Source organism: Rosa rugosa, chromosome 7 (assembly GCF_958449725.1).
Source record: "Rosa rugosa chromosome 7, drRosRugo1.1, whole genome shotgun sequence".
Classification (NCBI taxonomy): domain Eukaryota; kingdom Viridiplantae; phylum Streptophyta; class Magnoliopsida; order Rosales; family Rosaceae; genus Rosa; species Rosa rugosa.
Window position 1 is genome coordinate 18839537 of NC_084826.1, and position 25383 is coordinate 18864919.

A 25383-nucleotide genomic window follows, 5' to 3' on the forward strand; every position below is an offset into this window, starting at 1 on the left:
GTCGGTGTTTCGGAGCGGAAAATCGTTGTGAAAGGTTAAGCGGGGACGGCGGCGGTGGAGGCATGAGACTCGTCGGAGCTGTTGCTGGATGATGTATCGATGACGGTGACGGGAATACGATCGGAGGAAGTGAGCAGATTTTTGAAGAAGAAGCACAGGCCTAACCGATCTCGGAGCGACTCCAATTTGCGCCAAGTCGGCGACGGCGAAATCTTGCAGATCGAGTACAAAGCACAGCCCAACCATTTCTGTTCTTCTTCGTCATCACTGCAGGAGAATCGGTCGCCGGCGACATGAGAGCGACATCGAGATGCTTCAATTCAACAAGCGCCTCCCCTGTGCTTGGTACGCTGAGACCTCTCGCCGTTCCCCTGTGCTTTGATGAAGGCCGTAGTCATCTTGGCAGCCGTTGCCGGAAGCCAGAAAAACAAAAGCGACGAGTTTTGTCGGAGGACGAAGAGGAAGAGAGAGGGCTTCCTCGGGAGAGTCGCAGAGAGAGAGAGGTTAATCTGATACCAGGCGGTTAGTCTTCTTAGGTAGAAGGGTAAAATGGACAGAGAAAAAAAAATTTAAAGAGGCAAGTGGCCTTATGTGCACAAAACAATTTAGGTGGCCTTATGACTAATATAAGTCTCAAAGTGACACTTCTTTGTAATTTTCTATTTAAGAATGTACAGAAATTATGGAACGATCATCAGATTATGATCGTTTTCTTCATTTATTCATTCAAACCTCCAAATTTAGTATTTAGATTTTTTATTCCCTAAAGTCTTAACCAAACTCATTTATTCATTGAAGGAACCCGAACGCAGCAGCAACTGCATCGCTCATCATCCTCTATGTTTCCATCAGCCTCTTTGCATCGAACCTAGAACAATTTCTATATTCTTTTTTTAGGAGAGTGAATATTTATATATTCGCACAGTTATCACCACTAGAAAATTACATACACCAAAGTCTAGACCCCCGAAACAACATACTGCATGCCTACTTGGCCTAACCGAGGAGAAAATCCGTAGCAAATAGATTCTATTCTAGTACTTATTACACACATATTCAACGCGACTAAAAGTAAACACAATTAATAAACTAATACATCACTTCACCTAAGTAGGCTTGTTGGCACGCTATTGTGGTACGAAACGACACAAGAGTTCCAAGGAAGTTTCCATTGACATACTAGAAGTCAAGTTGTGGATCTGCAAAAACAAAAAAAAAAAACAAAAAATCAAGTTAGCAATGCTACCTTGAGGCCGAAAGGAAGGGATTAAACTCTTGGCATGTTGGTCTGATTCGGCCTAGGGGCAAGAGAGAGGGATCAGATCTAGCCCAAGCCCATAAGCCTATCCCCAAACCCGCCTCAACACCTCACCCTAAGATTTAAAGTGTCGTCGTCCAAAAACCTCGCCAGTCGCCACTGAAACCTCGTGATCCGATTGACTGGACAGCCATGGGACCATCGTTGTGGGAGGTTCCTTAACCTCCCTTAGAACAATACTATATTGAAAGTAGCATCCTTCACTCTTTGTCCTCCTTGTACCCACACGAGCACAACCACTACTATAACCAATTAAAATAGCGTGCCTTAAGTCGTGTCGAGGCATCTCCATTTTGCCTCAAGGTTATCTCTAGGAGACGTTTGCATCGAAAAACGACTGAAAGATGCAGTGACGAGTTCTTAGGTGTGAGGCGTGTCGAGTCGTCTCCATTTTTCCTCAAAGTTACCTCTGGGAGGCGTTTGGATTGAAAGACGTAGTGCCGCGTTCTGAGGCAAATAGAGATGTTGAGGCGCCGCATAGCGTCTGAAGTGGACGCTAACTATATATATATATATATATATATATATATATATATATATATATATATATATATATATATATCAGATCCTATCCAGAGTGGAGTTCCGCTTTGAAATTAAAGTGTGAACTTCGAGTTTTGGGTTGCTTTTCGGTCGCGCCCAAATCCTCCGGTGAACATCATGAATCACACGGATCCTCTGGACATGATCCTTTCTCTGTACCGCTCCCTGATCAACTCGAACAAAGTCCCCCAGTACGCGTCCGATTAGGGTTAGGGCTTTCTCATTCCGCATCGCTATCCGCAACCCTTTCACAGCCACCCACACCTCAAGGAGATGCAGCGGCGCCGCTCCTAGGTCAGAGACTCCGTCGTAATCCGCCAGCAACAGCATGGAGTTGTTATAGAACCAAGGACCCCCCGAGAGTACCCGATTCTTCACCCCCATCTCCTTAAATTGGAAGACAAAGATGTCCTCCTCCTCCTGCCGGATCAAAACCCTCTCCTTCAATCCCCACACATTGGAGATCGCCGCTGAAAACGACGAAAGCACCACCGCCTTCTTGGACAGAAGTCGGCCACAGAGATAGAAAAAAGAATCATGGATAGCATCCTCTCCACCAAGCAGGCTCACCACGGCCTCTTCGGACAGTACTAACGGAGCCACCACCGCCATCTTCTTACCAGACTCGATCAATTGGATGGCTAGAGCTTGAAACCCTAGCAGAGCCAAAGTCGATTTGTTTATACTATATTTGATATATTAAAATATTGGTACTTTTTTCAATGAAAAGCGGTCAGCCCATTATATATATTCAGCAAGCAGTACAAAAACGAAACACCCTTATGGGGTAGACAGAAAGAATCTTTCCTTAGGGAACCCTAAACACCTATTCTAGAACAAGAATAAGACCCAGGACACCCCCAGTACACCCACCTTTTAGGAAATTAACACACATTTATTCCAAACAAAGATCAAGATCCTCCGAAGCAAATAGTAAAATGAATCCTCAGAGAATATGATCTTTGTGACATGGTAAAAAACTAAAAACTAGGAATGGAAGATGACAAGTTACCTTCCATCCCTTCCAAAATTACACAAGCCCAGCAGGCCCACCAGTAAGCATCAGTCCACAAATCCCTAGCCCACATGGCAATTGCGAAGGGCACCCCAAGAAGTGCTAAGGGCACCCCACCACCACCTTCGACTAGCCTTTCCGTCGCAAAACTCCTCCACAAAGCCACTGCTAGGCCACCACGACCAGGTCAATTCCCACCCCAGCCGCCGACATCGTCAATGAAAACAGATCGAGCTAAATCACCATCCTTCACCATCAACAGATCGCTGCCCTCATCTCCAAGGGGAACAGATCCCAACCGGACGCCGTCGCCACCTCCAGACGAAGGCTGAAAGCCAGCCTTACGTTCAAAACCACCAGCAGTCGCCACAGTCACCTACGAACCAAAAGACCGTCTCGGGTATAGGTCAGCCCAAGACATACCGCCTCCGCCATCGAAGACCACACTACCATCATTGGAACTCCTCCAAGCATCACCACCTCCAATAGCAACAATCTGGCCACCGCGCCAGTCGCTATCACACCATCAATCGACGGATTAAGAGCAGATCCATCATCACTATCAATAGGACCACCAAACCAGATCTGATCAATTAAGATTCTAGACTTAATCCCATCAAAATCAGCACAATCGCCTCCTCTACCAGAAGATAGAGGCAGACGAAGAGGTTTGTCGCTGCCGCCATGTGAATAGAGAAGCAAGCAAGAAGTTTTGTCGTCGCCGCTCGCCGAAGAGAAGAAACACAGATATTTCTCTCTCTCGAGAGAGAGAGTCAGAGCCATATATGGTTTTTTAAATATTGGTACTTATGTTTACTGAAGGCAATTATGAAATTTCCAGTCTCAGCTTATGTGTATGATGATAAATTTCCCTTGTGGCTCTATTACAATAGTTTGATTCCAAGAATTATTGAACTCAACTGGCCAAGGTGATTATGTTAAAATATGGTGACTACAATATTGCTTTCTTCTATTGTAAGGCTTTGAATAAGAAATACTAGCAAACTCCCCAGACTTGTGGGGAAAATAGTTTTTATTTATTACTTAAGGTGGCTCTATTTAGACCTCCTCGTTCCTATTTTTGTACAAATTTAATTCTCATTTTACCCCTCAAGTAAAAATGAAAAAAAAAAAAACAAAAAAGATTACTGCAACAAAGGTCGTGTTCCACCGGGGAATAAAATAGCATCAAAGGCCGGTAGAGTGCTCATCAAATAAAATCTTCGTATTAAAAGCTAGTTGTAACGCTCCAAACTGCACCTCACCAAGTTGAGCACATCACAATGCCACTTGTCCCTAAGACATACACTGGAGGTTCGATTTACATCCTAGAAAAATCGCTCTTGATGTTATTGCTTCTAATGAAGTCGAGGTGCCTAGATCTTGGATAACAATGGACCTGGTAAGGCTAAAAATACAATTCACTCCTCAGTAGATATAGTTTTGTCTCCAAAGAATTTGGTTGATGCGACTGTTTCTGAAGTTATGAAGAAGTGTGTTAGTGAAAATAAATCAACAAGAAGCAAATGGTGTTGCAGATAGACTTGCACACCTTGCTAGTTTATCTTTGCTTGATGATGTTTGGCTAGATGAGACTCCTGCTATTATTCAGGATGTTCTCTACGAGGATTATTGTCAGTGTAATTCTAGTGCACGAGGTTCAGGTTTTATGTCCCCCTCGTTGCATAATATTAATATAATAAATGGAACCGGGCGTGGGGCTGAGCCTCCCAGCTAGGCTGGGTTCCAAACCCCTTATTCAAAAAAAAAAAAAAACAGTTGCATATAATGCATAAAAATTGTAAAACGGTGCATGGTGGTCATAAACCGAAAGGGAAAATTCTAGTGTATGTTGACGTATAACATACATACAATTACCACTTTTAGGACTTAATTACTCAAATGAGAACCTTATTTACTCTAACGAGGACCTTATTTACTTTAATAAGGATTTTTTTTAGTTACCTACTTTACTCTAATGAGGACCTTATTTGCCTTAATGAGGACTTTTTTCTAGTTACCACATGAGTCCTTAAAGTGGTAATATGAGTCCTCAAAGTAGTAAATATTACATAAAATAAAACATGTATGAGAAATGTTAACGTACCATAGCTTTACTCGAATGAAAGTTCGGTTCAAACCTTGGAAGCATTCATAGATTCTCACAGCAATGAGAAAAGGGTTACAGAAACTGCAGCTTCCAATATAATATGGAAAAGAATTTCCAAGGATATAGATCAATCAGGAGTCAAACCTGAGTCACATAGGCAACTTGAGGTGGGTGTTTCTAGATATGATTTTGGTTGTCTGTCTTCCTTAACACATGACTTACCAGGTGAAGCAATACTTGAGAAAATTGAAGCCTTGAAGATCGAAAGCATGCACTTGGAGGTTCCCTTCCTCTCCTCCATATACTACCATGTTGAATTGTAGGCATGCCTCTCGGTCTATGAAGCTATGGCGATCACTTTTCCTCATTCCTCCTGGTTGATACACTATTCCCAAATGACTCTGCTGCAAACTAATTCTTGGTTGCCCAATCACTAGTTTTTTTTTTTTTTTTTACTACACACAATGTGCGCCGTAAAAGACAAATTTCTCTTGTGGCACACAAAATGTGCACCGTAAAAAAAATAAATTGTGCATCGTAAAATACTCTTGTTTGAGGGGGGATGTAAAGAGTGTAACTGGTAATAAAGAAAATGATCTAGAAGTGGACACATGTTTAGCTAGAATAGTCCTAAGTCTTTGTTAGAGAATGTTCACAGGTACCCATTTAGGCCGGTCTCCAGCAAGGCTTGGTGAGGTGGTGACCGACATGGGCCTTCAATCACCTTCCAGCGACAAATTTATCACCCGGCATCAAAGCTGCCTTTAGTGACCCAAATCACATAGAAGGCCAGAAAATTGACCCAGGCAAACTGGTTGCCAGCTCGGCCTAAGGAATCTCGTGGGTGACGTCATGGTGTTCTGTATAGGGAGAGATGCGAGAAGCAACTCGCGTGAGGAACAAAGCGGATGTCGTTTAGCTAGAAGTGGGTATACAGGGCCGGTCCTGACATTGTAGAGGTCTGAGGCGAATAAATAAAATGTGGCGTCATGAATAGTGTTCGATCAACCAAATTTGTTTTATTCAATAATAAAATTTAATTTTCATATAGTATTTTGTTACATCTATATTTATTTTCTTAAATTATATTAGCAACAAAGAAAAGGAATTAAAGGTGATTATACCAAAAGAAACCAAAAAAATAAAAAATAAAAGAGTAGTAAGGTAAACCAGAAAAAAGAATAAAAATAAAAAAAGCAAAGTGAATTGAACAAGCTCAAAAATCAAACCTGGGTGGGGTGGCTCATAAATGTAAGTCACTAAATTACCTACCAACTGAACTACAACGGCCCATCATGCAACTAGTGCGAAGCAAAATATATAACCTTTGTTGAAATCTATATTTATATATAAAAAAAAAAAAACCGACGGAGGCCCGCCGGAGGCCGGTGGCCTGAGGCAGCCGCCTCAGTCGGCAGCCCTCAGAGCCGGCCTTGTGGGTATATATGTGTATTAACATTGATAAGCTCATGGATAACAGATAAGGACGAGTGTTTTATTATCTACACCATGATCCCTAGAAGATTCATTTTTGGTTTCATTCATTTTATTTATTTATTTAGAAATGGATGAATATCATTTTCTTGTTGACTTGCTGACTTGTTGACTTACCTGCTGACTCATCTCATATAGCTTACACTATTTATATAAAATATATTTCAATTTTTCAATAAATAAATTAATAAAAAATTTATGAACAGTAACTGACCGGTCAAGAAACAGAATGTGTGGAAACACATGTTCAGTGACAGTGAACAATGTCTTGACCTCGTGACCCAGTAACCCTGACCTAACGGGTAAACTTGTTCTTATAAATCTATGTTAGTATATAATTAAAACTTCTTCCATCATGTTAATTCTGAATTTCTTAGTGTTGTAGAAACAGTTACAATATCAATACGATTGTAATTTTCTTCGTCTTTTCTCTCTAAATCTTTCTTCCTTCTAACAGCTTCTTCCTCCTTTACATTCATACCTAAAATTCCAACAGGAATAAGATCAAAATGTTGAAAAACAAAAATGGTGAATGGTTTGAGGATCTAGAGGATGGCTGTAGGATTTTGAAGGGTATATATTTTCGAAAATTCTGGTATCCACCGCAGTAAACGTTTACTGCGGTTAGTCTTCGCGCGTGTTTTTTCTCCATGTTATATTTTCCTACATGTGATGTTTTTTTTTCAGCTGTGAAGGGAGGTAAAGCGTCTTGGGGTTGGAATCGTATCTTAGATGGGAGGCAGGCTTTTTCTTCTCATACCTTTTGGAAAATTCATAATGGTGAATATGTTAACCCATGCACTGATAGGTGAGTTATTGGAATTGGTGACTATCTACTTTATTCTAATGATATGAGTATGGACGTGTGTGAATCATCAGTACTTATTGCGTCTCTTTTAATTGAGTGGAGCTCCTTAACTTGGATGATTGATTCCATTGCACTGCTCAGTCTATTCCTTTATCAGATATTTGGGAGGAGGACAAGCTGGTTTGGCCGTATGAAAAATCCGGGATTTTTAATGTTAAATTTGGTTACGACCGTTTCCATATGGGCAAAAAAGTACCTACTTTGCAGTCCAATCACTATTCTCATTCTACGAATCCCCAGCTAGGCAGCTATGGTCTAAATTGTGGAAGATGGATACTATTCAGGAGAAGCACTTTATTTGGAGAGTTTGTGTAAATGTTGTTCCAACTTTGTTCAACTTAATCTACAAGAAGCACTACTAGAAAAATCTCTAGTAGCCACCCCCTTTGGATACACTTTTCTAACCGTATCATTTGAGTAGAGCAAATGACACTCTTTTATATTTTTAGTGTTATTTGTTTAATGGATACTGATAACTGTGACAAAATAAAAAATATAATCAACAAAATAATCTAATATATTTATTAAAGACAAAAATCCGTATTCATTGCTAAGTAAAATACTAAATTGATGTATTATATTAAATATTCAGATAAATATATATATTATATAGATACGGTTAAGGGTGTGAAGTAATATTATCTAACTATTTATTAATTTATTTAAAATTACAAATTAATCATTTTTTTTCTTGCAACCGTATCAACAGAGAGAAAAAAATAGAAAAATATTATTATGAGACTTTATGATATGCAAGTTCCTATTTATTAGAAAATAAAAAATTAAATTAATATATTATCCCTGTCTTTTGATTTTGAACACTGTTTTACGTGTCTAAACTATACACCGAAAACTGTGACTTATGCTATTTGATACTTTAATTGGTATGGAAATATAATATCTTTGAATATTAAATAATTAATATATCATTCATAATAGCATAAAATAATAAAATTTCATTTAACATTCAAAGTAATGGTATTTCTAGAAGTAACTTTTGTATATAATTACTATTATACGAAAATCTTAATTAAAAGCTGATGGTTATCCACTTATCCGTAATAATTTAAATTGTGGGTTTACTTCTTCAAGGCAAATTCCAATTAGGTTGTTCAGTTGTTCAGTTGTTCTAGGCATCAATAACATTTTCTTTGCTGCACACTACAACAGAAAGTCTTTTTAGCGACCAAGTTTTTTGCGAGGAATTTATTTTCCTCAGTAAATGTCACTTTTTACGAAGAATATTTTGATTCCTCACTAAATGTTATTAGGTTTTTTGCGAGAAACATATTTTCCTCACTATACACCACTTTCTACGACGAATATTTTTGTTCATCACTAAAAGTGACCATAATTTGGTCTCCTAAATCATCATGTTATTAGGGAGAAAATATGAGACTAGGGTGAGGAATTTTTTCATCGCGAAAACGACATTCAACGAGGAAATAACGATTTCATCGTTATTAGTTTGGCGGAAAATTATACAAAACCCGCCATATTCAATGGTGACAAAATTATGGATTCCTCGCTAAAATCCCGTGTTTTACGATGAACTATTTCCTCGTGAAAAGAAGCAATTAGCGAGGAAATAATGATTTCATCGTTATTCGTTTGGCGGAAAATTATGGAAAACCCGCCAAATTCAATGGAGACAAAATTATGGATTCCTCGCTAAAATCCCGTGTTTTATGATGAACTATTTCCTCGTGAAAAGAAGCAATTAGCGAGGAAATAATGATTTCGTCGTTATTAGTTTGGCGGAAAATTATGTAAAACCCGCCAAATTCAATGGCGACAAAATTATGGATTCCTCGCTAAAATCTCGTGTTTTACGATGAACTATTTCCTCGTGAAAAGAAGCAATTAGCGAGGAAATAATGATTTCGTCGTTATTAGTTTGGCGGAAAATTATGTAAAACCCGCCAAATTCAATGGCGACAAAATTATGGTTTCCTCGCTAAAAGCCCGTGTTTTACGATGAACTATTTCCTCGTGAAAAGAAGCAATTAGCGAGGAAATAATGATTTCGTCGTTATTAGTTTGGTGGAAAATTATGTAAAACCCGCCAAATTCAATGGCGACAAAATTATGGTTTCCTCGCTAAAAATCCATGTTTTACGATGAACTATTTCCTCGTGAAAAGAAGTAATTAGCGAGGAAATAACTATTTTGTCGTTACTTATTCGGCGAAAAATTATGTAAAACCCGCCAAATTCAATGGCGACAAAACTATGGTTTGCTCTCTAAAAGTCCGTGTTTTGTGATGAACTATTTCCTCGTCAAAAGAAGCATTTAGCGAGGAAAATACACTTTCCCTGTTATTAGTTTGGGAAAAAATTGTGTCAGGCCAGCCAAATTCAACAGCGATAAAACTATGGATTCCTCATTAAAAGTTTGTGTTCTACAAGGAACCATTTCCTCGTAAGAGAAAAAATAATTAGCAAGGAAACAATGACTTTGTCGTTATTAGTTTGACGCAAAAATTGTATAAGACCCGCCAAATTCAAAGATAACAAAATTAAGATTTCTTCGCTAAAAATCCGTGTTCTTCTAGGGAACCATTTTCTCTTCAAAAGAATCCATTAGCGAGGAAATAACACTTTCCTCACTATTAGGTTGGCCTAGCCGGTAGGCCTCATCAAAAAGCCTGCGGATCAAGTGGGCCGATGGAGGCCCGCCGGCCCGGCCCGGTGGGTAGAGGGCCGGGCTTGATTTAGGGGTTTGAAATTCGGCCCGGCCCACCAAAAGCCCATTAGGCCCGGCCTGCAAAAGCCCGCAAACAAAAAATATTATATAAATAACACAGAAACTGTTGTGCAGAACACCTAACTTGCTGAATTTCTAGAAACTTCTCAGATGGAATTAGGAGTTGTACCATATATGCATGGAAAGCCCCATGTGACTAGTTTTTGAGAAATTTTACGGTTTGTGATTCTGACCTTTCTAGAAGGAGTTATGGTAATTTAAGTGAAGGCAGTTTAGCTTGAAAGAGAATCTGAAACACAGAAACTGTTGTGCAGAACACCTAACTTTACTGAATTACTGGGAACTTCTCGGATGGAATTAAGAGCTGTAACCTATCTGGACGGAAAGCCTCATGTGTCTAGTTTCTGAGGAATTTTACGGTTTGTGATTCCGACTTTTCTAGAAGGAGTTATCGCAATTTAAGTGAAGGCAGTTCAGCTTGAACGAGAATCTGCAACACAGAAACTGTTGTGCAGAACACCTAATTTCGCTGAATTACTGGGAACTGCTCGGATGGAATTAAGATCTGTACCCTATATGCACGGAAAGCTCCATGTGTCTACACTATGCCAAAAAACGAATCAGACGACATATTTCCAACGACAGCAAAATTTTTAACTATCGTCTCTTACTAACAGACGACATCAAGAATTTTTCTATTGTGAGACTTTACTTCAGACAACACATTTAGTAGGATAAGTGTGATGTTGTCCGGATTTTCAATTCAGACAACATAAATTTCATTGCTGTTGTCTCTACATCAAATTCAGACAACAGTTATTACTCTGCTGTTGTCTCTATATTTCGATTGAGACAACAGTTAATGTCTGTCTGTTGTGCAAAATGTATTAAGACAGTGCTGGATTTATGATGTTGTATATGTTGTTTATATTTGTTTCATACAATGTCTTCAGACAAGAGTTTATCTTTAGTTATAAACTATGTTGTGTGATGTTGACTTAGATAATGCCTTTACATTTATGTTGTCTGACTTTTCTAACCCTAGCTAGCTGCTAGTTGACTTGGACAAATTAAACACTTGGCCATTATTTCGACAAAAACATACTCGACCTCATCTCCATCAGCTATAGCAGCTCACTCCGCATCTCTCTCACTCAAAATCCACTCGAGCCCTCTGCCATCTCTCAAAATCAATGAAAATTCCTCAAAAGTACTAATTTGAGCCATCTCTCTACTTTGAGCCATCTGCGATCATCGCACTGAAGAGGAAATCCAAGCTTTCAACCGCGATGAGTCTCATAAGAGGTTTCAAGATTAACTGTTTTCGAGGTTCTTGAAGACAGATCGAGCGCTCCTTCTTTCAAGCTAGGTACGAATCTTTTGTATTGGTTTGCTAGGGTTTTGCTTGAATTGGAATTGGGGATTAGGGTTTTCTGATGAAATCAATTTTGGGTATATATCTGGTTTAGGGTTGACATGAATTTGGGGATTGGGGATTTCATCGAACTCAAATTGGGGTTTAGGATTTTTATTTTTGAACTGGATTTGGGTATAATGTGTAGTATAGATAAAGTTTCTGATTGGGTGTAGATTGTGATATTCAGTTCGAAGCTTGCTTTTCTTTTGGTATTCTACTTTCTTTCTTTTTTCCTTGTTACTTATTTGTGTATCATACCATTGACATACCTGCTTTGGTGTTGAAGGTTTGTCTTTACTAGAGAATTTCAATTGCTAGTTGAGAAAGAGAAGAGTAGTGTTGTGGATACTTTGGTACAGTTTCTGCGATTTCTTCAAAGGTAGGAATTCTAGTTCCTTCATTGATTATGAATCTTGTTTAATTTGGGTATGACCTTATTTAATTTCAAAGTTTTCCACTTATGAATCTTATGTTAGTAGTATAAAATCAAGTTCTGGTAGAAATAGAACTTTTGATAAAGATAGTGAGGTTGTTTTTCAATCTTTTGTTAATCAAGCTCTTGGTATTAGTTATTCTTGTTGTCCATAATCCTGTACATGTTTATATTTCTTGAGAACTATACTTTGAAACACTTGGTTAACTTGTGGTACTTTTGGACTGTAAACTGAACTGGTTTGAATCAATGTCAGTTTAATGGTGATGGAGCTACTAGGCTGTTCTTGTATACAAGTTGTTGAAGTTGTGAGCTTCCGTATTTTGGGTATATATTTGCATTGTGTTTTCAAATACTTGTACATAGTTGAGAGCTTGATGAGTTATGTTGTCAAAGCTTGGTTCTTTAATGTTCTTGCTAACAAAAAGATGTTGGTTTTGTGCATAATATGTATCCTATGACAATGAGTAATGACATGATCAGTTTAGGTATTTGGTAGCCCTAGGCTTTGATATTATTAATGCATCGGGCTAAATGCTCATTTCACAATCTCTTCATCTACCATTTGCTTCATTTACTAATATTTTGGTTTATTGGAAAATCAGAGCAAGCAGTACGTTCACAAACAAGCAAGGAGTATACGTTTTGGAGCTTACGTTTAGGATAGTAAAAGCAAACAGGTAAGGAAATTGTTTTGGATGTTTGAATTTGTAGGATTATTTTTATGGATGTTTGAATCTGGAACCTTATTTTTGATCGATGTTTGGACTTGCTTTCTGTGTTTTGATGGATGCTGTGTAAATGATGATGTGTTATCTGGACCAAATAAATGTTGAGTAAATTTTGATGCTTAAAGCTATGAATTCAATTGGTTTTTGTATTATCTGGTTATTTTTTTATGTTTGCGTTAGGTATGTTGGTTATGTCTTAGGAATCGTACTAAGTTGTTTTTCTGTTTGATTGTAAGATGGATAAATCTTGGATGCATGCTGATAGAAGATCACGGGCATTTGAGTTAGGGGTTGAAGAATTAATTCAGTTTGCATTAGAGAGTGGTTGCAATGTTAATAAACTTTGCTGTCCTTGTATGAATTGTGCACATAGTAAAAGTTTCAAGGCTGGGGTAGTGAAGGATCATCTAGTTGAGTTTGGTATTGATAAAACATACACAAATTGGATATGGCATGGGGAAAATGTGTCAAATGAGAGTGTACCCGAAGAGCATTCTGAAACTGTAAAACAGAATCCCATAGGCATAGGGCAGAATGACTACAGTATGGGGGGGTCCGATGATGAGGAGTTTTCAGAAGACTCCGATGAATTTTTAAGGTTTGTCGAGGATGGTGATAAACCTCTTTACCCTGGTTGTACGCGTTTTACAAAGTTGAATGGACTTGTTAAAACATACAATCTGAAAGCAAAGCATGGGTTAAGTGATGCTTGTTATTCTGACATGTTGATACTCATTGGAATGTTGCTTCCAGAAGGTAATGAAGTCCCAGGGTCTTTCTATGAGGCCAAAAAGACTTTATGTTCATTGGGAATGGAATATGAAAAGATACATGCATGTCCTAATGATTGTATCTTATATAGGGATAGTAATGTTGATACCACTACCTGCCCTACTTGTGGTCTCTCTAGGTGGAAGTTGGGTAAGAATGAAATAGAGAAAGTAGGGGTTCCGGGGAAGGTTTTGTGGTATTTTTCACCTATACCAAGGTTTAGGAAGATGTTTCAATCAGTAAGTACAGCTAAAAGCTTGACATGGCATGCTGATGAGCGACTAAATGATGGTAAAATGAGGCATCCTGCTGATTCCCCTACTTGGAAGTTAGTGGACGATCAGTGGCCTGCTTTTGGTATAGAGCCTAGGAATTTAAGGCTAGCGCTATCGTCTGACGGTTTCAATCCCTACAGTTCTCTTTCTAGTAGATACTCTTGCTGGCCTGTCATACTAGTGAGCTATAATCTTCCCCCATGGCTCTGCATGAAGAGGAAGTATATGATGCTAACTTTGTTAATCTCTGGACCTAAACAACCTGGAAATGATATTGATGTCTACCTCCAGCCGTTAATAGATGATTTGAAGACTTTGTGGGATGGGGTTCAAGGGGTATATGATAGTTATAGAAGAGATTACTTCACATTGAAAGCAATACTGTTCTGGACCATTAACGACTTCCCAGCATATGGGAACTTGTCAGGCAGCATTGTGAAAGGTTATAATGCGTGTCCGGTTTGTGTAGAGCATACCAAACCTCATAGGCTGCCTCACGGTCAAAAGATGTCATATCAGCGACATCGAAGATTCTTACCACGTCACCATCCATATCGAAAACAGGCAACTGCTTTCAATAACACTGAAGAGCATGATCCCCCTCCTATTCCATTAAGTGGACAGGAGGTCTTAAAGAGAGTAGAAGGTTTGAAGCGGGTTTATGGTAAAAAGCATCGTCATCCTCCATCTAAGGGTGTTGACGATCAGAATAGACCTTGTTGGAAGAAGCAATCAGTTTTCTTTGAACTTGAGTACTGGAAATTTCTTCCTGTTCGACACATTCTCGATGTCATGCACATTGAGAAGAATATTTGTGATGCATTAATTGGTACATTGTTGAACATTCCTGGGAAAACAAAAGATGGGGTCGCGTCTCGTTTAGATATGGCTTCAATGGGTATAAGAACTGGTCTGCAGCCTATAACGGGGGGAAAAAGCAGAAGTTACCATTGGCAAGCTGGAATCTGATGCTAGAAGAAAAGAAAATTGTTTGCAATTCTTTTTTTGGTATGAAGCTAGCTGATCGCTTTTGTTCTAATGTGAAGAGTTTAGTGTCCATGGATGATCTGCGACTTGTTGGTATGAAATCACACGATTGTCATGCGCTGCTCCATCGCTTACTCCCTATTGCAATTCGTTCAGTATTACAAAAGCCAGTTAGATATGCTATCATTAGATTCTGTCTCTTCTTCAAAGCCATCTGCAGTAAAGTCATAGATGTCGAAAAGCTGAAAAAAATGCAAGCTGACCTTGTTGAAACAGTTTGTGAGCTTGAGAAATTCTTCCCCCCTTCTTTCTTCGATATTATGTTACATCTTTCGGTGCATCTTGTAAGAGAGGTTGAGCTCTGTGGCCCCGTTTTCTTTAGATGGATGTATCCCTTTGAAAGGTACATGAAGACTTTGAAGGGCTATGTAAAGAACCGGAGACATCCAGAAGGTTGCATTGCTGAGTCGTACATCGCTGAAGAAGCAGTGGAGTTTTTAGCAGAACGTAATCTAGATGAACCTACTATTGGACTACCAGTAAGCGACAACTTTGATAATACAGAGACATGCAGACCTTTATCTGGTGCCACAGTGATGAATCCTGATCGGAAGGAGTTGCAGCTAGCACATTTATGTGTCCTGCAGAATACGGATGAAGCAAGGCCTTATTTTGAGTAAGTACGCCTATGTTTTATTTTAAAATATATTGCTTTTGTAGAAATATATGTGTACTCTTTACTAACTGTTTTGCATTTTACATTTCTTTTGCAGTGAACATATGGTATTGTTGAAGCGTCTTTTTCCAAATTTCGAAAAAAATGAGAAGTGGTTAAAGGAGAAGCAGAATAAAACCATTGCTAAATGGATACAAGACAAGGTAAGGGCTATCAGAATCAAATAATTAATCTCCATGGCAGTTTGATGTTCTATTAAATATAAATTCATATTGGAATGATAACAATATTATGTCTTTGCATGCAGGTTGCAGCTGAACTTATGGATCACGAGAATAATGTTTCAGAACATATAAAGTGGATTGTTGATGGTCCTAATCCCGAAGTACCTACATTCAGTGGCTACAAGATAGATGGGGTTAACTTCAGCACCAAGGATCGTGACGATGTCCGTCAAGTTCAATGCAGTGGTGTTTCCTTGTTCGCCAATGCAATGCTAGTCTCTAGTGCTAAGGATAAGAATCCCGTTAATGATGATACAACTTTTTATGGAGTCATTAAAGATATATGGGAGTTAGACTACCATAGTTTTAGGGTACCTATCTTCCATTGTGATTGGGTTGATATTGACAAGGGCATTAGGATAGATGACCTGGGATATACATTAGTCAATTTGAATAGGCTAGGTCATTTCAATGATCCTTTCGTGTTAGGTACACATGTGAAGCAGGTCTGCTACATAGATGACCCTCTTAACGCTAATTGGTCAGTGGTTATAAGATGTCCGGATAGGGATTACCATGGTGGTGATGATGAGGAGGTTGGAATCATTGAACTTGAGGAGGACAAGAGCGATGCCACGATGCCAACCATCGATACTACAAATGTAGTTGGTGAACAAACTAGTAGTTACATGCGGGATGGTGACGAAGGAATATGGGTTGATTAATTGATGATTTATGTGTAAAGTAATTGTTTAGTACTATTGTAGCCATTTGGTAATTGGCTTGTTCGATATTTAAATTTGGATTGTGACTTTTAATCTCGTCTTGTTTAAATATAAACTGTATTAATTTTTCCTTAACTGTTTTTACTTTAATCTGCCATATTTACTGTGCTTTTATACTGTTTTCTATACTTGTAATCAGTTTTGCTTTGTTGTGCTTTAGATGCTTTAATAATGGTTAACTAACCTATGTGGTTTCTTGGTTATAGGTTATGGCTCCTTCAAAGACAAAGGCTGCCTCTAGAGCAAGGGAAAATATTTTGAAGGCACTAAGAGTGACAAGAGCGAGATCTGCACCTACTGCAGCAACTCCAACTAAATCGAGTGCATCAGAACATAAGCCATCCCCAAAGAGAGCAATTTCATTGAATGTCAGAAGGTCAATCGCTAAAAAGAAGCGTAAATCATCAAAGGCAACCAGCCCGATACAAACCGGCTTGAAATTACTGAAGCGTGGCTGTGTTACAATGCATAGGATTGTGAGACGCAAAATACTTGGAATCAAACAAAAAGTCATGTTCAACAAGAAGGGATCGCCTTATGGTGCTGCAGCCAAGGAAATGCAATCATATATCGGGGTGCTAGCACGGACTAAGGCACCAATTTGGAGATCTACTTGGAAGCAGGTGCCAAGAGATCGTAAAAATAAGATTTGGCAATGTGTTGAGGTAACCAACTGACCCCTTCTCATATTCATTAATATAGACTTCATGTTAAGTCATAGACTGATTCCAAGTTTAGATGGCATTTGAGGTACCCCTGGAGGCAAGGAGAATGGTTCTATCTTCAGCTTCACATAAGTGGAGAGAATTCAAGAGCAAGCTGACTACACAGTACATCATCCCACATAAGGATGAACCAGAATTGTTAGAGTATCCCCCAGCTGATTACAACTTCATTGAAAAGGCTCATTGGGACATATTTGTAGCTGATCGCTTGTCAGATGAATTTATGGTACTTTTTTGAATATTTTCATGTTTTCACAATTGTGTTAAAGTAGGGATTCTCGTGTTAATTCTTGCATGAAGTACGCTTATGTATCCTTCTATGTTTTATAGGAAGTGCACAAGGTGCAAAAGAAGAAGAGGGAAAAGAACAAGTACCCTCATCGGATGTCGCGTAAGGGATATGCAAATCTGGAGGCTGAACTGGTAAGATGTATACTCATCGATAATATAATTCCAGCATGTTGATTTTTGGTTAAGGTTGAATTGTTAATTATGTTGGAATCATGTTGTAGTCTGAATCTGTCCCTGAATCGGAATTGGACCGTGCAACAATGTGGATCAAGGCACGGCAGGATAAACATGGTAATTTCAAAGATTCTGAGGTAGAGCAGAAGGCAACTGAAATTGTAAGTAAACTACTACGCTGTGTTGTAGTTGAGCAAAGCCAAAATTTTCACAGATTTATTACAAGATATAAACAATTGTAAATCATAGTACTAATTTTATATTAACAATGTTTTCTTGTTTTAGGACAAGTTGAAGAAGCAGGTGAGTGATGGTGAGGTGACAACTTGTGGCACCGATGATGTATTAACCAAGGCTCTAGGTATCCCTGAGCACCATGGCAGAGTACGTGGTGTGGGAGGTAATATCAACCCTTCGTCTTATTTCAACCTACCTAAGCATAGAAGGAAGACTGTTGAAGAGAGGATTAGGGAAGGCTGCAAGAAATTTATAGAGTAAGAGACCGAAAAAATTGTGGCAAGAGAGAGAGCAATATGGGCTGAGAGGCTAATGAGGGTGGAAGCAAAACTATATGGGACAACCATTCCCATTGAGTCCCCTCCGGCAGGTCACCTTACCAAGGACCTTGGTTCTGGACAAGGTAGTTGCTCCAACTTGAAGGAGAAGACCACAAAGCAAAAGGCTGAGGAGGTTGCTAACCCTGCAAAGAAGCGCTTAGAGTTAGTTGATGACATAGATGAGAAAATAGAAGAACAAAATGGCAGGGGGTTGCTGGTGGAAGTAGAAGCTGGTATAGAAGTAGCAGCTACTTTAGAAGTGGCAGCTGCTATAGAGCATGTTCATGCCGCTCCTATAGAGGTTCGTGCTGCTCCTATTAAGTCGGTTGAAGTTACACAGGAGGTAGATGAACTGCTTGACTGCATAGTTCATAAGGAATATAGCTTATCCTAATTAGTTAACTTGTTCTAGTTAATTTTGTGTCATAAATTTTATTGAAATTTGTGTTTTGCATAACACAGGAACTGAGGCCGTCAGAGTGCAAATTGGCTTTAGGATCAGTAGACAATATTGTTGCCATTGCAAGCGTTGTTGAAGTCCAAGATGATAAGTGCGCCAATCAGACAGTTCATGGTCATCCTTTGGGAGAAAGGAATGTGCGAGTGTCGATCATTCGTCCACTTATTCCTGAAGCTAAGCTTCCATTCCCAGTCAATGATGAGATAGTGTTTGTCAAAGATGCTGTTGGGACTTATATCGCTTGGCCGAGGGACCTCATACTTCAATCCCCTCCCCAAACTAACAAGGTAAAGTAGCATATATGTACTTTTTGTCTATAATGTAATAATAACTTCAAACTGTTTCCATACAGAAACAACCAAATAAGGCCGCATGTAAGGGCTCGAAGAAAAGGAAAAGGCAAACAGCTGGTGATGAAGAGGAGTATATTGACTTGAAGAAGCTGCCAAAAGATTACCCTTCACCTTTGAAGTGCTTGTGGTTGTGGGGGAGAGACGCACTAGCCGATGGGAAGACAATCTCTTTCATGCTAACAGATAAAGTATTTGGGATCAATAGGAAGCAATATCTGTATAAGGGAGACATTCATGCATTGTGTACCATGAGTGAAATATCAGGCGGCGTCATCTGCATGTATATGTGGTAAGAATCATTCACGATATTTATATTGTACTACATTGCAAATATTGAATATGAAGGTTGTGTGCTATTGCAGCTATTTGCATGAAGTATTGAAGAAAGCAAAGATGTCAGACATGGTTGGCTTTGTGGACTCTCATTAGATTGGAGCACTTGGATCTGGAAATCCAACGGAAAGGTCGCGTCATTTATCAGTTAGGTTCACAAATGCAAAGAAAGGCCAAATTTTTATGTTGCCATATAATGCAGGGTGAGTTACTTTCTGTAACTTGTCTAATTACAACAATATGTCATTTTAAAAGTCAAGTATCTAAATACAAATGCTCAAAACTAGACCTCACTTAATTGATCTATATAAAATTGTCAGTAAGCATTGGATGTTAACTGTTGTCAACCCGGAGGAAGAAATTATCTACTTCATGGATCCACTAAGGCGTCGACTAGTTGGCGGAGAATGGCAGATCATTGTGGAGAAGTAAGTGTTCAGCGTCTATCATTTTGTTAAAATGCTGGAATCATGATCCTTTTGTGTTTGTATGTTCTTCGATATATTAAAACTTATTGGTGGGTTGTTATATATATTGTTGAAGTGGGATCAAAATTTACAATGCTCAGAGGAATCGATCTGGCCGGAAATCAATAACGTGGCACAATATGGGGGTATGTGTAGTATTCATTGTCTTGTTCAGAATTTTACTTGGTTTTTTGATGGTTAGGTTAGTGCACAATTGAGCTGTTGTAATGTATTGTTTTTAGGGTATTCCGGTGCAACAAGGTGACAAGGATTGTGGGATATTCATCATGCGGTACATGAAGGAAATAGTTCAGGATAAGAATCTAGAATTTGCTTCAAAGGTAAAGACTAGTAATTTTAGCTGGGATGACTTGGTAATAACTTAATTTTCTTGTTGCATGCTGCATCAGTTTGTGTCTTCGCAATTGAGTTTGTGACTTCAGTTTCTGGTTGCTTCATGAATTTTTGATGATCACATTGTAAGTCCTACTGTATTTGTTTCAGTGGCAGCGACGATCAGATCTGGTATACACCCAGAAGGATCTTGATGATGTCAGGTCAGAGTGGGCTAGGTTCGTCATGAAGTATCATGCAACATAGATATCTGGTTGGTAAAGGCGCAGTATTAATGCATGTTTTGGTATTTTGGCTGCTATGTTTTTGGCCTTATAGCTAGGGAAGGTTCAATATGTTTCTGGACAATTAGTATAGGCTAGCTAGGGTTTCTGGCCTTGATGTTTTTGGCCTTAGTTTAGGCAAATGCAGGTGGCATTGATAGACAAGTACAATATCTTTTTGGCCTTTATATATGTGTAAGCAGGCTGATCGAGGATATGTAGTGCTCAGATGATGAAATGGTTTTTCTGTTTAATCAATGGATGTGAATTGGATGTTAATCAATGGATATGTAGTGCTCAGAATGTATGTCATGTCACACTCTCTCAGATCACTGTATTACAAATAAAAACTGTTTTCTAACAATTCTCCAACAATGGGATGTCATAAAATGAAATTAAAAAACTGTTGTCTGAATGTCCTAACTACAATACATTTAAAACACTTACAATTGCCCAACTATGAATAACACAACAACAAAATAGGATGATAAGTTGTTTAAAGTGGAAGAGGACCGCAGTGAATAGGCAAACCACTATTGTATGAAACAAAGAACTCCAACAGAATTTTGACATATTCAATTGACTGACTTGATTAACGAGTACAAAATATTGGAAGGACCATTGTTGGAGTTAGACTAGTACGACATGAAGTCCAAGATTTTGAGATAATTCTGTAGTATCAAACAAAAATAAACAATACTTTCTCCAAAGCTCTGTTGTTTTTCTCCAATTCAAACAACAGCTAATCTCAAAATGATGATGTAGAACATTCAAAGGGACAACAGTTTTTACGGAAAACATCTTGTTGAACTTTGCTTCAAAAGTTACTTTTATTGAGACCGCTGCTGACTTAATACAACTTGCACAACGGAGGTAATACATTTTGATGTTGTCCTTTCTGGTATTCAGACAACATTCATGTTAATTCTGGCGCTTGTCTAAATTAGAATCAGACAACAGTTTCGCGCTGTCGTCTGATACCCTGCATCAGACGGCAGGAGTATTAACAACAGCAATTTGGGCTATCAGACGACAGTGAAAAACTGTCGTCTAATTTGTTTTTTGGCATAGTGCTAGTTTCTGAGGAATTTTACAGTTTTCGATTCTGACTTTTGAAGAAGGAGTTATAGCAATTTAAGTGAATACAGTTTTACTTGGACGGGAATCTGCAACATCTTTTACAAGTTCATGTCTAGAACCGAACTTTGCTGAATTACTGGGAACTGCTCGGATAGAATTAGGAGTTGTACCCTATATGCGCGGAAAGCCCCATGTGTCTAGTTTCTGAATAATTTTACGGTTTGCGATTCCGACTTTTCTAGAAGGAGTTATGGCAATTTAAGTGAATGCAGTTCAGCTTTGACGGGAATCTGCAACATCTTTTACAAGTTTATGTCTAGAAGACCCAGCACATATATTTGGAAATCTTTAGTGTGCCACATCATCATTATATGTGTGTATGTGTCTCTTTGTGTGAGTGTGAATTTGTTGTAATTGGCTTATGGTGAAATTGGACGTTCTCATACTTCTATATAGAATATGTGCATATATATTCTACATGTCATGACTACGGTTGACCGATTAGATCGGATTTGAAAATATAGTGAAATTAACTAAATTTTTTACCACACTTATAATTTATTATAACAATCTCATCCAACGGTCGGTTTTTCCATTTTATTTGAATTGATAGAGGTTGTCCTTTGGAGTATATGATATATAAATATAGGTTTATAAGAGTAACTAAGTTTGACCTATCTGATCGAATTCGAAACGATAACTAAATTGGCTGAAATTTTTACAACCACCATAAAAAATTACAATCTCTCAATTGAGCGGTTAGTTTCTCCAAATTCATTTTCCACTTCATGTTTGCTTTAGAATGAATCTCGACAATTTAAATGCAATGTATAAGTTATACAACTTTAGAAAGCAAATTGGTACAGGCCAACGTCTTTGTAATTAAAATTGAAGTTTTTATCTTATGCTCACGCACATCCATCTATGGAATATTTACAGACGTGATGTGAAAAAATAAGCACGTTTCGCGGTCGTTGTGCCATCGGTCAACTAAGAAGACATACAAGTGACGACGGTTGACCAATTCGATCGGATTCGAAAATATGGTGAAATTGGCTAAATTTTTTACCACACTCATAATTTATTGTAATAATCATATCCAACGGTTGGTTTTTTCATTTTCTTTGAATTGATAGAGGTTGCTCTTTAGAGTGTATGATATATAAATATAGGTTTATAAGAGTAACTAAGTTTGACCTAGTTGATCGAATTCGAAACGAGAACTAAATTGGCTGAAATTTTGACAACCACCATAAAACATTGCAATCTGTCCATCGAGGGGTTCGTTTCTCCAAATTCATTTTCAACTTCATGTTTGCTTTAGAATGAACCTCAACAATTTAAATGCAATGTATAAGTTATACAACTTTAGGAGACAAATTGGTATAGACCAACGTATTTGTAATTAAAATTGAAATTTTTATCTTATGTCCACGCACATCCATCGATGAAATATTTACACACATGATGTAAAAAAATAAGCACGTTTCGCGGTCGTCACATCATCGGTCAACCAATAAAACATACAAATGACTATGGTTGACAAATCCGATCGGGTTCGAAACTATGGTGAAATTGACTAAATTTTTAACCACACGCATAGTTTATTGTAATAATCACATCCAACGGTCTGTTTTCCCATTTTCTTTGAATTGATAGAGGTTGCTCTTTCGTGTAGCAGCTACTGATCTGCCATGCCCAAATGGATCCCGTTCTACTTCAGGTAATTTTTCAATTTTTGCTTTGCTACAACAATATTTACAGAAAGTTAGATTTAACTTATTGATTTGATTCATATTGAGTAATTTAACATGTATGTGTAATAACAGGTAGTGTAATGAGTAAACGCTCTCGTGTGCAAACTACTGATCAGCCATGCCAAAATTCTGTAGAAGATGGACTTAATTCTGCTATTGGTACCACTACAGAACGAACTACTACGGGTAAGTTAGTATTGCAATCTTCTTGAATTCAATTTTTATCACTTTAATTATTTATGTACTAAGAAGTGTAGAGAAAAGAGAGCAGAATGTAATTTTGTTTTCATGAATTGCAAATTAGAAGGGTATACCTAAATTATATGTATAATGATAGGAATCAGAATTAGTTCACGTCTTCAGCATCAAACTGCGAATGATCAGCTATTGATAAATGTTACAACTGAAGAGCGAAATGATAATGTGATGTCAGCCAATAATCAAGAGCCTCCTACAGGTATATACAATATTATATATATTGTTATATTTTGAAAACTAAATATATGTGCGTACTTCATTAATTAAGAATTATGTTAAAGGTCCAACAAAAAAGGTGCGGGGAAAGACAAGAGGAGTGAATGCAGATAAGGTGTTTTCTCAATTGAATGCTAAAATACCTGTCACTCTGACTGAACAAAATGGCAGACCTACAGGCCCATATGCTGAAATGTTGGCCAATGAATTGGTTTCACAGTTCGAAACCATGCCCCACTAAATGTGGAAAAATGGAAGAAGATTCCGAAAATTGAAGTGGATAAGTTGATTAAAAGAATAACGGTGAGTGATAGTTTGTTTTTCTAAAATGTAAGTTTACATTGATTGCTTTAATTAATATTTTGTTTGACATGAAATTATTTATATGCAGAACAAGTTTGACATTGACATGTCTCTTCCTTGGGTCGAGAGATATGTAATTACAACATGTCAGACTGTATTTTGTAATTTTCGTTATAAGTTGAAGAAACATTTTGAGAAATTTTCAACAATTGAGGAAGCAATTGAAAACAAACACGATGATGTCAAGACTCAGGAAGAATGGGAGTTTCTCTGTGCTCGTTTTTCTAGTGAAAAGTTTCAGGTACAATATTGTTTTTTTTTTTTTACTATTTTTCAACACAGTTTACTTTTTTGTTATATTAGTTTTCTTTTTCATTTAGATTCCAACTAACTGTTTGATATTTCATAATAATTTTCAGATTCGTTCAGAAAAGAATGCTATAAATAGGTCAAAGTTGACACATCACCACAAATCTGGGTCAAAGTCATTTATGTCTCACCAAGAGCAAATTGTAAGATACTTATAAATTTCATTAATAAATTTATAGCTTCAATATGTGTTTGTAGATGTTAAAAGAATGTGTTTGAACGTAATAGGCAGCACAGACTGGAGAGATGCAAAGTGCAATTTATCGCTTTGAAACAGAGTACAAAAGCACTAAAAAAGGTTGGCTTGGGAGCAAAAGAAAAGTGGGTAAGTAGCTTGTTAACTATGCATACATATGAACAAAAGCTCTATAATGTATATATGTTGACCATGACTATAGGTGAAATTATCTAATTGTATATATTTTTTATTTGTAGGATGAAATGATTAAGATGCGAACTGAGACAACTCAACTTGATGGAACTCGGACAATGACAGATGATGAAATTTGTGCAAAAGTACTCGGAGTCAAATCAGGCTACATCAAGGGTTGTGGTTTTGGCCCTAGACCTCCACCATTAAGGGTCTCTCATTTGTCGATAAATGAAATGTCTGAAAAGAACAAAGAGTTGCAAGAACAGCTTCAGGAGACCCAACACCTTGTAGGGACTCAACAACAAAAGATTGATGCACAAAATGAGGTGATCCAAAGATTGGAGGAGCAAGCCAAAAAGTTTGACGAGTTTATGGCTAACTTTTCCAGGCAACATCCATCAAGTTAGTATCTTTATTAGAGAACTTAAACATGGAGAAATGATTTTTAGATCATCTTGATTTTGTTATTGGTTTTAGACTATTTTTGTTACTCCTTATGTTAGAGAACACTTTGATTGTTATTTTGGTTTTATTATTATGAGATTTATTATTGGTTTGACTATTTCAATTAGTTTTAAATATTTTGATGTAATATGGTAGAGAACAATCGGTGACAAAACCATCTGTATTGTCAACATTTTCCTCGTAACAAGCAATCAATTGTAACGAAAAAGAATTTCCTCGCTATAGGCTATAG

The 25383-nt window shown here is 37.8% G+C and overlaps 5 protein-coding genes and 1 long non-coding RNA gene across 7 annotated transcripts; 5 read left to right on the forward strand and 1 right to left on the reverse strand.

Moving 5' to 3' along the window:
- Positions 1–1127: 1127 nt before the first annotated feature.
- Positions 1128–2473, reverse strand: LOC133722966 (uncharacterized). The gene is made up of 2 exons (XM_062149807.1): positions 2021–2473; positions 1128–1199 (listed from the first exon to the last, which is right to left on the reverse strand). The coding sequence occupies exons 1-2, from the start codon at positions 2471–2473 to the stop codon at positions 1128–1130; spliced, it is 525 nt and encodes a 174-aa protein (XP_062005791.1).
- Positions 2474–10944: 8471 nt separating this feature from the next.
- Positions 10945–18041, forward strand: LOC133722185 (uncharacterized). The gene is made up of 8 exons (XM_062149005.1): positions 10945–11423; positions 11758–11850; positions 12510–12584; positions 16560–17018; positions 17092–17304; positions 17409–17501; positions 17591–17704; positions 17829–18041. The coding sequence occupies exons 4-8, from the start codon at positions 16563–16565 to the stop codon at positions 18039–18041; spliced, it is 1089 nt and encodes a 362-aa protein (XP_062004989.1). The 5' UTR covers positions 10945–11423; positions 11758–11850; positions 12510–12584; positions 16560–16562.
- On the forward strand, positions 12872–14650 carry LOC133722968 (uncharacterized). Its single transcript, XM_062149808.1, has one exon. The coding sequence runs from the start codon at positions 12872–12874 to the stop codon at positions 14648–14650; it is 1779 nt and encodes a 592-aa protein (XP_062005792.1).
- Positions 14835–16546, forward strand: LOC133722184 (uncharacterized). The gene is made up of 3 exons (XM_062149004.1): positions 14835–15344; positions 15442–15547; positions 15652–16546. The coding sequence occupies exons 1-3, from the start codon at positions 14920–14922 to the stop codon at positions 16291–16293; spliced, it is 1173 nt and encodes a 390-aa protein (XP_062004988.1). The 5' UTR covers positions 14835–14919; the 3' UTR covers positions 16294–16546.
- A 51-nt stretch (positions 18042–18092) lies between the features above and the next one.
- On the forward strand, positions 18093–20609 carry LOC133722186 (uncharacterized). 2 transcript variants are annotated; one of them, XM_062149006.1, is made up of 8 exons: positions 18093–18443; positions 18563–18847; positions 18913–19202; positions 19276–19449; positions 19567–19674; positions 19790–19859; positions 19956–20054; positions 20218–20609. In XM_062149006.1, exons 1-4 carry the CDS (start codon positions 18093–18095, stop codon positions 19340–19342), a joined length of 993 nt encoding a protein of 330 aa, XP_062004990.1. In that variant the 3' UTR covers positions 19343–19449; positions 19567–19674; positions 19790–19859; positions 19956–20054; positions 20218–20609. The 2 variants fall into 2 exon arrangements, with proteins under 2 accessions (XP_062004990.1, XP_062004991.1); XM_062149007.1 differs by having other exon boundaries at positions 18093–18401.
- A 2627-nt stretch (positions 20610–23236) lies between these two features.
- LOC133719883 (uncharacterized) lies at positions 23237–25219 on the forward strand. The gene is made up of 7 exons (XR_009851526.1): positions 23237–23353; positions 23505–23624; positions 23707–23944; positions 24033–24245; positions 24364–24456; positions 24542–24638; positions 24749–25219. It is a non-coding gene; the product is annotated as an uncharacterized LOC133719883 (long non-coding RNA).
- The last annotated feature ends 164 nt before the right edge of the window (positions 25220–25383 follow it).